This window comes from Macaca fascicularis, chromosome 19 (assembly GCF_037993035.2).
Source record: "Macaca fascicularis isolate 582-1 chromosome 19, T2T-MFA8v1.1".
In the NCBI taxonomy this organism is placed as follows: Eukaryota; Metazoa; Chordata; class Mammalia; order Primates; family Cercopithecidae; genus Macaca; species Macaca fascicularis.
This window is the reverse complement of record NC_088393.1, coordinates 55,481,930-55,492,981: the sequence shown is the minus strand read 5'-3', so window position 1 is coordinate 55,492,981 and position 11,052 is coordinate 55,481,930. Positions and strand designations below refer to the sequence as shown.

At 52.8% G+C, this 11,052-nt stretch overlaps 1 protein-coding gene across 4 annotated transcripts in view; it reads left to right on the top strand.

Annotated features, from left to right (window-relative positions):
* The first annotated feature begins 246 nt into the window (after positions 1 to 246).
* Positions 247 to 11,052, top strand: part of SLC8A2 (solute carrier family 8 member A2) — a 44,707-nt gene continuing 33,901 nt past the window's right edge. For all 4 annotated transcript variants that reach the window (XM_074024012.1, XM_045380245.3, XM_045380246.3 and 1 more), the window contains exons 1-2: positions 247 to 351; positions 5,704 to 6,394. In XM_074024012.1, the coding sequence (XP_073880113.1) occupies positions 5,720 to 6,394 (675 nt within the window). In that variant the 5' untranslated portion in view covers positions 247 to 351; positions 5,704 to 5,719. The remainder of the gene's footprint in view (positions 352 to 5,703; positions 6,395 to 11,052) is intronic.

Genomic DNA, 11,052 nt, shown 5'->3' with positions numbered 1-11,052 from the left:
GAACCCGGAGGCTGGGGAGGAGGCTCGGGCTCCCTGCTCCTCCCGCCCTGTTCCCCCAGGCCCCTCCCCGGGCCTCCCCCGCCTCCCGCACCGCCTCCCCTCTGCCCGCCTCCGCCTCCTCCCCCTCTCTCCGGCTCCTCCCCCTCTCTCGCTGCCTCGCCGACTCCCCCTCCCCCGTGTCCCTCCCCTCTCCTCCTCTCCTCCCTCTATCCCCTCTCCCTCCCCTCCTCCCTGGCTCTCCCTCTCAGTCTCCGGCTTTTCTCTCTCTCAATCTCTCTCTCTCTTTCGGGCGGAGTCGCCCACCACTGCCAGCCCAGCGCTGGGGGGACCTGCCGCAGGCTGTAGCTGCAGGTAGGAGACCCCATTGGTGGGTAGGTGGGGGCGTGGGAAAAGGACGGGGTTACCCCAGGCGCGGAATGGGGGCGGTTCGGGAAGCCTGAAGCTGGCTTCCCTGGGCTGGTTTATGGAGGTGGGGGGCTGCCTGGCCCAGCATGGGTACCTTCTGTGGGGTGGGAGTGCCACCAGCCGCCCCAACACCTTCAGCCCCTCCTGGTTCTCAGGCGGCTGGGGAGGGGGGCCGCCTGGGTACTTGGGGGGGGAGGACACCCCGCCCCCACCCCGTCTGGGGCACCCCCCCTCCCGCGCTCTCTACCTCCGCCCCCGCCTTCCTGTGTCTGGGTCTCATCTTTCTGTCTCTCCGCATCTCTCAGGGGTCTCTGTCTAGCAGAGTCTGGCCGCCTCTGGGAGTGTCTGTCTCTCAGTCTCTCACTCCTGTCTCACTCTCTGTGTCTCTGTGCCGGGGGGCTCTGTCTCCACTGTCTCTAAGTCCTGGGTTTCTCTCTCCTTTCCTCTTGCGCCATCTCTGTTTCTCTGTGTCTCTGTGTCTCTGCCTCTCTCCCCTGTCTCAGCTTCCCAGTGTCTCTCTCTGTCTCTGCTTTCTCCGTGTCTCTGTCTCTTCCCATGTCCGCATCTCTCTCTCCCTCTCTCTCTTTCTCTCTCTCTCTCCCCCTCATCTCCATCTCTGTCTCTGGGTATCTCAGTCTCTGTTTCTGTCTCTCTTTCCTCTTCTCTGGCTCTCCCTGGGAGCCAGTGCGCCCTCCTCCTACACACCACTGTCTCCGCCCCTGGCAGGGGAGACCTGGAGGCAGAAGACCTCCCCCACCCGCCAAGTGGGCTCCCCCAGGCCTGGAGTCCTCTAAACTCCTCTCCCCACTTGAGCAGAGCTCCCTTGCTCTCTCTGGTCCTCCCGGCCGGCACCCACCCCAACTCTCCCCTGAGAACCCAGCCCGCCTCCCCTTGCCTTGTTTCTGACATTCTGAGGCTGGTCCTTCTTGCAGTGCAACCGGTAGCCTTTGTAGTAGAGATGAGACCAGACCTCCCTTCAAGCCAACCTCCCCATTCTTCCTCGTATAACTGGACCAGTCCTTCCTACCGTCTAACTTCCATACCTCTTGCTGTTTGTTCAGCTCTTGATTCATTCATTCTTGTTGATAATTACTGAGTACCTTTCCTGCTCCGGGCAAGCACTGGGTACTGGGTTAGACCAGGCCAGTCCTTCCTGCAGTCTCACTTCCATCCCTTTCCTGGTGTGCCAGCCTCACACCTGTCTCAGTGGGGGTGGGTCTCAACAGCTTCTCGGCCACCTCTTGGGGGCTGCTGAGAGGGCCCTGGCCAACACACTGTCTGCCTTCCTTGAGTGAAGGGGGCCCTGGAGAAGGTGGGCGAGAGAGTGAGTGATGGAGAAAAGGTATGAGGCTGTGCCTGTAGCCCTGGTCTGTGTGTGTGTGTGTGTCTCCCTGGCTGCAGGTGAGATCCCAGCCCTGTGTGACAGTGCCTGCAGGGGGCTTCAGATGACTTTAAAGAGCACTAGGTTAAGAGCCCTGTTCCTCCTTTGGACCTCAGTTTACCTATTATCAGTGTATCACAGCCCCAAGCACCCAAACCCTGTGATGTGATCCCCACACTGGACCATTTCGAGGTGGTTGGGAGCGCCTGGGCTCACGCTGGGGCAGTAAATGTGCATGTTTAGAAGTCTGAGGGCCAGCCCCCCACACACAGGCACAGTCAGGAAAGTACCCCTCACAGCACCGCCCCACTGTGGGGTGGCAGCGTGAGGGATATGAGGGACGGGTCTTACCTGGCACGCCAGACTGCACCCACCCCCAGGCACGCAGTCCCGTTCTTCTGACCAAGGACCCAAGAGGCGCGTGAGGTGGAACAGGGGTGCTCACCGCTGACCCGTTGGCCACGGGCCCACAAAGGGAGGGAGAGATGGCCCTGGGAGATGGTGCCTGCCATCTGCCCTCCCCATTCCCACCCTGGGCTCCACCTGATCCTTTTGCCCCTGGATTCTAAAAGCAGATTGGGTTTCAGGGCTGCTGGTGGATGGAGAGGCAGAGGCAGGAGCCGGGAGCAGAGGGAGCCCATGGTCCCCAGTGACAGGGCTCAGACCTCTTGGTCATTCATTTCACAAATATTTATCTAGTGCTTTCTCTCCCTGACTGCTCCTCCCGCAAGGCCCCAGCGAGAAACCAGGTTTTGCAGGAAAAAGGGATTGCACTAGGCTGTACTTGGCCCAGCCCCTGGGCTAGGAGGGTGGACATGAGAACCCCCATCACCTGGCCCTGGTCTCCCTTGAGAACTGCAGCAGCAGGGGCAGGTGGTTAAAGCTGAGGGAGGAATTCCCAGGCCGAGGCTCCCTCCCGGAGAGACTGGGGTTTGGTTTGCTGCTTTAGAAGAATTCCTGACTCCTGTTTCTCCTGAAAGCCGGGGAGGCGGAGGGAGAAGGGAGCACAGTCTTTGCTTTGGATCCTGGTGGGTTTGTAATTATGCCTAAGTTGTTGCTAATTAGGGGGCTGCTAATTAGACGTATCATTAGGGGCCTTGCTGAGGGGGCTAATTGTGCAGTGCCCTTTAAGAATCACCCCTGTCCCCCGCCCCTGCCTGCACACACACACACACACACACACACACACACGCACACAGGCATGCTCCTCGCTTGCTCTCTCCTTCTTGGGAAGTTCTGCCAACACGCTGCCTCCCTCCCCCAGAGGAGCCAGCTCCCAGCCCATGGGTACGTGGGTGTGAGTTGGGGACAGGCTGTGGGTTAGACGCTCAGAAGAACTTTTCAGGCAAATGGAAGCCCCTGGAAGAAATGAGGCTGGTGGCAGAGGGGTCTGGGAGCGTGGAGGCTCCCGGGACACCTCTCTTCCTCTCTCCCTCCCTTTTTGATAAGCCACTGGGTTACCATGGCAACGCGAGGGTGGGGCGGATGAGCTCAGAGTCAGGGCCACTCTTGGAGAGACAACCTGGGAGCCAGAGTTGGTGCTGGATGATGTGGGCAAGTTCCGTAACTTCTCTGCACCTTGGTCCTCTCACCTGTGGAATGGAGGGGCACTCCCCAAAGGGGGAGGGTGTCATTTTGGATGGGGTGTTCGGGGAAGGTGACATCAGAGTGGAAACCCGAAAGGGAGGAGGGAGCAAGGCTAGTGGATATGTGGGGAAGAGTGGGCTGGGCACGGTGGCATGCGCCTGTGATCTCAGCACTTTGGGAGGCCAAGGCAGGTGGAGCGCCTGAACCCAGGAGTTCAAGAACAGCCTGGGCAACAAAGAGACTCCTGGCTCTACAAAAGATTAGCTGGGTGTGGTGGTGCATGCCTGTACTTCCCGCTACTTGGGAGGCTGAGGAGGGAGGATCGCTGAGCCCCGGCGGTCGAGGCTGCAGTGAGCTGTTATGGCGCCGCTGCACTCCAGCCTGGGTGACAGAGCGAGACCCTGTCTCAAAAATAAATACACAAATAGAGAAGTGTGTTCGAGGAAGGGGGAACAGCAGGTGCCAGGGCTCCAAGGCAGAAGCTTGTCCGGTGAGGCTGAGGAGCAGAGGGGAGGCGAGGGTGGCTGAGGCAGACTGGGTGACGGGGAGAGCGCAGAAAAAGAGGCCAGAGAGGGATTCGGGGCCGGATTGTGCAGGACCTCACAGGCCCTGGAGAGGACATTGGTGCTGTGAGTGAGATGGGAGCCGTGGGGGGTTCTGAACAGCAGAGGGATGATGCAAGCCGATTTGTGGGCTTTTTTTGTTGTTGGTTTGGTTTTGGTTTTTTTTTTGAGACAGAGTCTGCTTTTGTCGCCCAGACTGGAGTGCAATGGCATGATCTCGGCTCACTGCAACCTCCGCCTCCCTGGCTCAAGCAATTCTCATGCCTCAGCCTCCTGAGTAGCTGAGATTACAGGCACACGCCACCACACCTGGCTAAATTTTTTTTTTTTTTTTTTTTTTTTGTATCTTTTGTATTTTTGGTAGAGACAGGGTTTCACCATGTTGGCCAGGCTGGTCTCAAACTCCTGACCTCAAGTGATCCACCTGCCTCGGCCTTAAAGTGCTAGGATTACAGGTGTGAGCCACCGTGTCCAGCGATTTGTGTTTTAAAAGGAAACCCAGATAAGACACGATAATAGCCACTTAAACTCAGCACCAGAGGCAGGGAAAGAAATAAGGAAACAGTAGATCCCCCACACCCACAAATGAGACAGAAGGCCCGGCCCAGGGCCTTGGATGTCACAGCCCCTAAGGAACTGCACCACTTACAGAGCCTGGGGAAAAGCCCAGATCAGACAGAGGGAAGCCGGAGAGACTGATGCCTGCTACCACCTTGGGGAGGGACATGAATGAGACCCTCCAGCAACCCCTCCCCAGCCCTACTTGAAACAGACAGACATGGTCCAACACCCGCCACAGCCCAAATCCTGCGCAAGAGCTTTCATAGGGCTGAGTTGGAGACTGAATCTCCTAACAAACTCAGAGCCTCCTGCTCCCTGCCTCTCAGTGAATTTTGCAGTTTGTGTGCTTTTGTGCCTGGCTTCATTCAGCCGTTGTGATATCTGTGAGATTCATCCATGTGCTGGGTGCACCAGCAAATAATTCACTCCCTTTTCAGTGCTCTATAATATTCCACTGTGTAAATCCTCCAAACGTCTATCTCCATTTTACTGCTGATAGGCCTCTGGGTTGTTTCAAGATTGACGCTATTATAAATAAAGCTGCTATGAACATTCTTATTTTATTTTATTTTACTTGAGATGAAGTCTCACTCTGTCACCCAGGCTGGACTACAGTAGTGCCATCTCAGTTCACTGCAACCTCCGCCTCCCAGGTTCAAGCGATTCTCTTGCCTCAGCCTCCCGAGTAGTTGGGGTTACAGGCTCCCGCCACCCTGCCCAGCTAGTTTTTGTATTTTTAGTAGAGACGAGGTTTCACCATGTTGGCCAGGCTGGTCTCGAACTCCTGACCTCAGGTGATCCACCCACCTCGGCCTCCCAAAGTGCAGGGATTACAGGTGTGAGCCACTGCGCCTGGCTCCTTAGTGGACATAAGGACCTATTTCTCAGGCACATACCGAGGAGCAAAACTGCTGAATTGCACGATGCGTGGTGTGTTCGGCTGTAGTTTCCCGAAGTGCATAGACCAATCTGCATTCCCACCAGCAGCGCACGGGGGTTCCTCTGTCCTTATCTTTCAGTCTTTCTCTCTCTGTGGGTCTCTGGCACTCTCTGTGTCTCTCTGTGTCTCCGTCACCCTGGGTCCCCATCCTCCCTGCATTGGTCCTCAGCTTCTCCCCTAACCCTCCTTCCCCAGTGAGCTTTGACCTTTGTGTTACAGAAAGGGGTTTGCTTCCCTCACCCAGACCTCCTCCTCCTTCCCCACAGGACCCCACCACCCCCCATGGCTCCCCTGGCCTTGGTGGGGGTCGCACTCCTCCTGGCGGCTCCCCCATGTTCCGGGGCAGCCACCCCAACCCCCTCCCTGCCGCCTCCCCCGGCCAATGACAGCGACACCAGCACCGGGGGCTGCCAGGGGTCCTACCGCTGCCAGCCGGGGGTGCTGCTGCCCGTGTGGGAGCCCGACGACCCATCGCTGGGTGACAAGGCAGCACGGGCAGTGGTCTACTTTGTGGCCATGGTCTACATGTTTCTGGGAGTGTCCATCATCGCCGACCGCTTCATGGCGGCCATCGAGGTCATCACATCAAAAGAAAAGGAGATCACCATCACCAAGGCCAACGGCGAGACCAGCGTGGGCACCGTTCGCATTTGGAACGAGACAGTGTCCAACCTCACGCTCATGGCCCTGGGCTCCTCTGCCCCCGAGATCCTGCTGTCAGTCATCGAGGTCTGCGGTCACAACTTCCAGGCGGGTGAGCTGGGCCCAGGCACCATCGTGGGCAGCGCTGCCTTCAACATGTTTGTGGTCATCGCCGTGTGCATCTATGTCATCCCAGCCGGCGAGAGCCGCAAGATCAAGCACCTGAGAGTCTTCTTCGTCACTGCCTCTTGGAGCATCTTCGCCTACGTTTGGCTTTATCTCATCCTTGCTGTTTTTTCCCCGGGTGTGGTCCAGGTGAGCAAAGACCCATGGATGCTTTCTTGATGCATGTGTGTCTGCAAAATCCAGAGAGGTGGCTCTTGGCTTGGAATGTTGATTGGTGTATTTGCAGAAATGCACGCTCACATCTGAGAGGGCTGCTAAGTACAGTTGTGCAGGTCACAGACTGCACAAGGGGATTAAGCCAAACAGGGCAAGTCCTGCTGGGGGGAGCTGGAGTCCTGCTGATGCTACCCAGCCATATCTCTGGAGGGTGCAGCAAACATTGATTTGCCCGGAGGGATGCACTTAATAGTTTTGCACTTAATAACAGTACGCTCATTTGGAAGGGGCACCTTTTAGCTCCAAAAGGGTGTTGTATGTACTAACAGAGCCCCTGTGATCTGTGTAATGCATGCTAGGTATGTTCACATGTTTTCCTACACTCCCTACCTTTTGCATAATTGAGTCCCGCTTTTGCAATAAGACATCCTCCATTCACATAATTCATACTACCCTCGCATATAATCCAGCCTTGTGTTTTCCGACGTTGCTAATTGACTTGAGTAACTTAGTGCAATTTGCATAATTTATCCACAGGCTTGCATAGATACATACCTACATCTGCATAATTTAGCCATTTGCCAGATATGTAATCACGGTTTGCATGATTCATTCATTATTCATCATCAGTTTCTGATGTTTGGATAATTTATGCCACTTCAGTGTAATGTATACTCTCATCCAACGCAACATCGATATAAGCCCAGTGACTGCTTTGCATAATTTATTCCAATAGTGAGACAAAATTTAGACCCACAGCTGCATAATTTATACCTATATTCTCATAATCATTAGCCTTTCGCTCAGCCCGTGTCTTAACCTGCATACTATGTAGTCTTCCTTGACAACGTTTGCCTAATGTATTTCCCACAACCCCATGACTGCCTCCTATATTTGCATAATTTATTTATGGGCCTGGCCTAATTCAGTCACACACATGCATAATTTATTTGCAGGTGTCCAGGATTCATTCACACATGTGTGTAATCTATTTTTGCCTATCTGTCAGGTTTCTGCCAGTTACAGTTTCTTCCCAGGAAGGATCTGAAGCTACAGACAGAAAAATGCCTTGTGGGTTTTCTATGAAGGAGGATATATAACAGAGAGATCAGAAGCCACAGTGAGGAAAGGGGAGGACAGTGACACCAGAAGACAGGGCTCCGGAAAGAGGGAGAGAGAAAGAGGAGAGAATTTCCCATCTGCCATGGTGAAAAGCATGCAGTGATATATCATATAGTTTAAGGTGCTGTTAAAATGAAGTCAGTGTCCTGACTTAGGCTTTCAAAAAGGCTTTTGAGGCCAGGTGTGGTAGCTCACGCCTGTAATCCTAGCACTTTGGGAGGTCGAGGCAGGACCTGAGATCAGGAGTTTGAGACCAGCCTGGCCAACATGGTGAAACCCCATCACTACTAAAAATACAAAAATTAGCCTGGCATGGTGGTGCCCGCCTGTAATCCCAGCTACTTGGGAGGCTGAGGCAGGAGAATCTCTTAAACCTGGGAGGCGGAAGTTGCAGTGAGCCAAGATGGCCCCACTGCACTCCAGCCTGGGTGACACAGTGAGACTCTCTCAGAAAAGAAAGAAAAGAAAGGAAGAAAGGAGAATGTAACAGATATTTTGTTACATCCCTTTATTTCTGCTGATATGAAATTCTTAGGTAATAACAGAGAGATCTTGTAGCCTCAGAGTTTGATCCATGCACCTGAAGCCAGAGATCTGGGTTCAAATCCCACCTCTGCCTTTCCCTCACTGTGTGGCAGGTTCCTTAGCTTCTCCATGCCTCAGTTTCCCCACCTGTAAAATGGGGATCATGAGAGTGCTGACTTCATAGGGCTGCCATGAGGATTAACTGAATTGCTCTGTGTGGAAAGACTTAAAATAGTCTGCCTGGAACAGAGTAAATGTTAGCTATTCATTAACAAACTCCCCTATGCATTTGGCTTCCAAAAAGTCACTATAATGTCCAAACTGTGTTACAAAGAAAAGATTTCTATTTTTTTTTTTTTTTTTTTTTTTTTTGAGACGGAGTCTTTCTCTGTCGCCCAGGCTGGAGTGCAGTGGCATGATCTTGGCTCACTGCAATCTCCACCTCCCAGTTTCAAGCGATTCTCCTGCCTCAGCCTCCCAAGTAGCTGAGATTACAGGTGTGCGCCACCACGCCCAGCTAATTTTTGTATTTTTAGTAGAGACGGGATTTTGCCATGTTGGCCAGGATGGTCTTGAACTCCCGACCTCAAGTGATTACAGGCGTGAGCCACTGTGCCCAGCCTAAAGAAAAGGTTTCTAACAGAACAGTGCATTTCCACCTGGAAATGCTTCATCACAACTACCCTCATGACAAGGGAGCCAAATGCAGGCATCGATTTATAATGAATAAGTTGGGCTTCAGAGAAAGAAAAAGATCAGAAACCATTGCATGCAAGAAGTCTAGGAAGAGGAACAGGTAGCCGCGAGACTTAAAACAAGTGCGTTTGGAGTATGTGAAACCATACATAAGGCCGGGCACAGTGGCTCACACCTGTAATCCCAGCACTTTGGGAGGCTGAGGTGGATGGATCACCTGAGGTCATGAGTTCGAAACCAGCCTGACCAACATGGTGAAACCCCATCTCTACTAAAAATACAAAAAATAGCTGGACATAGTGGCGGGTGCCTGTAATTCCAGCTACTCGGGAGGGTGAGGCAGGAGAAATGCTTGAACCTGGGAGGTGGAGGTTGCAGTGAGCTGAGATTGGGCCACTGCACTCCAGCCTGGACAGCAGAGATAGACTTCATCTCAGGAAAAAAAAAAAAAAAAAGACACTTAAAAAAGATATAAACGATATACATAAGCCGGGCGCAATGGCTCACGCCTGTAATCCCAGCACTTTGGGAGGCCGAGGTGGGCAGATTACCTGAGGTCGGGAGTTCAAGACCAGCCTGACCAACATGGAGAAACCCTGTCTCTACTAAAAATACAAAATTAGCCAGATGTGGTGGTGCATGCCTGTAATCCCAGCTACTCGGGAGGCTGAGGCAGGAGAATCACTTGAACCCGGGAGGCGAAGGTTGCGGTGAGCCGAGATTGCGCCATTGCACTCCAGCCTGGGCAACAAGAGTAAAACTCCATCTCAAAAAAAAAAAAAAGAAATACGTAAAACAGAGTTATAAATTATCACTATCATAAACAGTGTTTTCACGGATAAGAACGTTAGTGGAGGGTTCTGAAATAAGCCGGCAAATGGGACATTCCTGTATTGTGTGGGACTGTCCTGTGAGTTGCTGGATGTCATCGGGCCAGGAAAGGCCAAGACCATGTCCCCCTCCCTAGTGATGATGGAAGCCCATAAACACCCCCAGATTTCCAATACTCTATCTCAGGGGTGCGCCTGCTCCACTGAGGCCTGAAAATGTCACAGTGCCCTCCCAGGCTGGACACATTCTTAGTGGGTGCTCTAGAAAAACATTGTGAATCAGCTAGAATCATCTTTTATTTACCTGCAGGAAGGAAGAAAAATCTTAGGGGTTTGGGATTGTCTTCTGATGAATAGACTCCCTTGCAATATACATAGTGGTAGGTTCAATTAATAGAAGGGAGAGAGTTCATTTCACAGCTTGCACTGAACATTCGGCTCCTTTTCCCAAATCTGCCTGTTGGTTTCATGCAGTTTTAGTATTTGCAAGTCTTGCCTGTTCTCTGAGCCATCAGTAAACACAGTGATAGCAGGGTGTGGCAACTGGATCTTAGATATTTTTCCTACCAGGGTTGTTTTTAAGATGTTTCAGGGACCTTCTCTTTTTTTTTTTTGTTTTTGAGATAGAGTCTCACTCTGTCCCCCAGGCTGGAGTTCAGTGGTGCAATCTCCACTCACTGCAACCACCACCTCCCAGATTCAAGCGATTCTCCTGCCTCAGCCTTCCTAATAGCTGGGATTACAGGCACACACCGCCACACTTGGCTGATTTTTGTATTTTTAGTAGAGATGGGGTTTCACCATGTTGGCCAGGCTGGTCTCGAACTCCTGAGCTCAAGTGATCCACCCACCATGGCCTCCCAAAGTGCAGGTATTATAGGCGTGAACCACCGTGCCTGGTCTTCAGGGGCCTTTTCATCGTAAATACTCTTTTTTTTTTGAAATGGAGTCTCGCTCTGTCGCCAGGCTGGAGTGCAATGGTGTGATCTCGGCTCACTGCAACCTCCGCCTTCCGGGTTCAAGCAATTATCCTGCCTCAGCCTCCCGAGTAGCTGGGATTACAGGCATGTGCCACCACGCCCAGCTAATTTTTGTATTTTTAGTAGAGACGGGGTTTCACCATGTTGGCCCTCGTGATCCGCCCGCCTTCACCTCCCAAAGTGCTGGGATTACAGGCGTGAGCCACCGTGCCTGGCCCATAAATACTCTTTAATCTTTTCTTCTTCATCTTTGATGGGAAAGGTAACATTTGAATCTTTCCATGAATATCTTCAAGGTGAACCCTCGAGTCTTGGTGGATGCTTTTCATGTGCCAGGCCTGTGCCGGACCACCAGCAGACTGGGTCTTGGGCCTCCGTGGGCCCGAGATAATAGTACTAAATAATAATGATGGCGATGTTCTTTTTTTTCTTCTTTTTTTTTTTTTTTTTGAGACGGAGTCTCGCTCTGTCGCCCAAG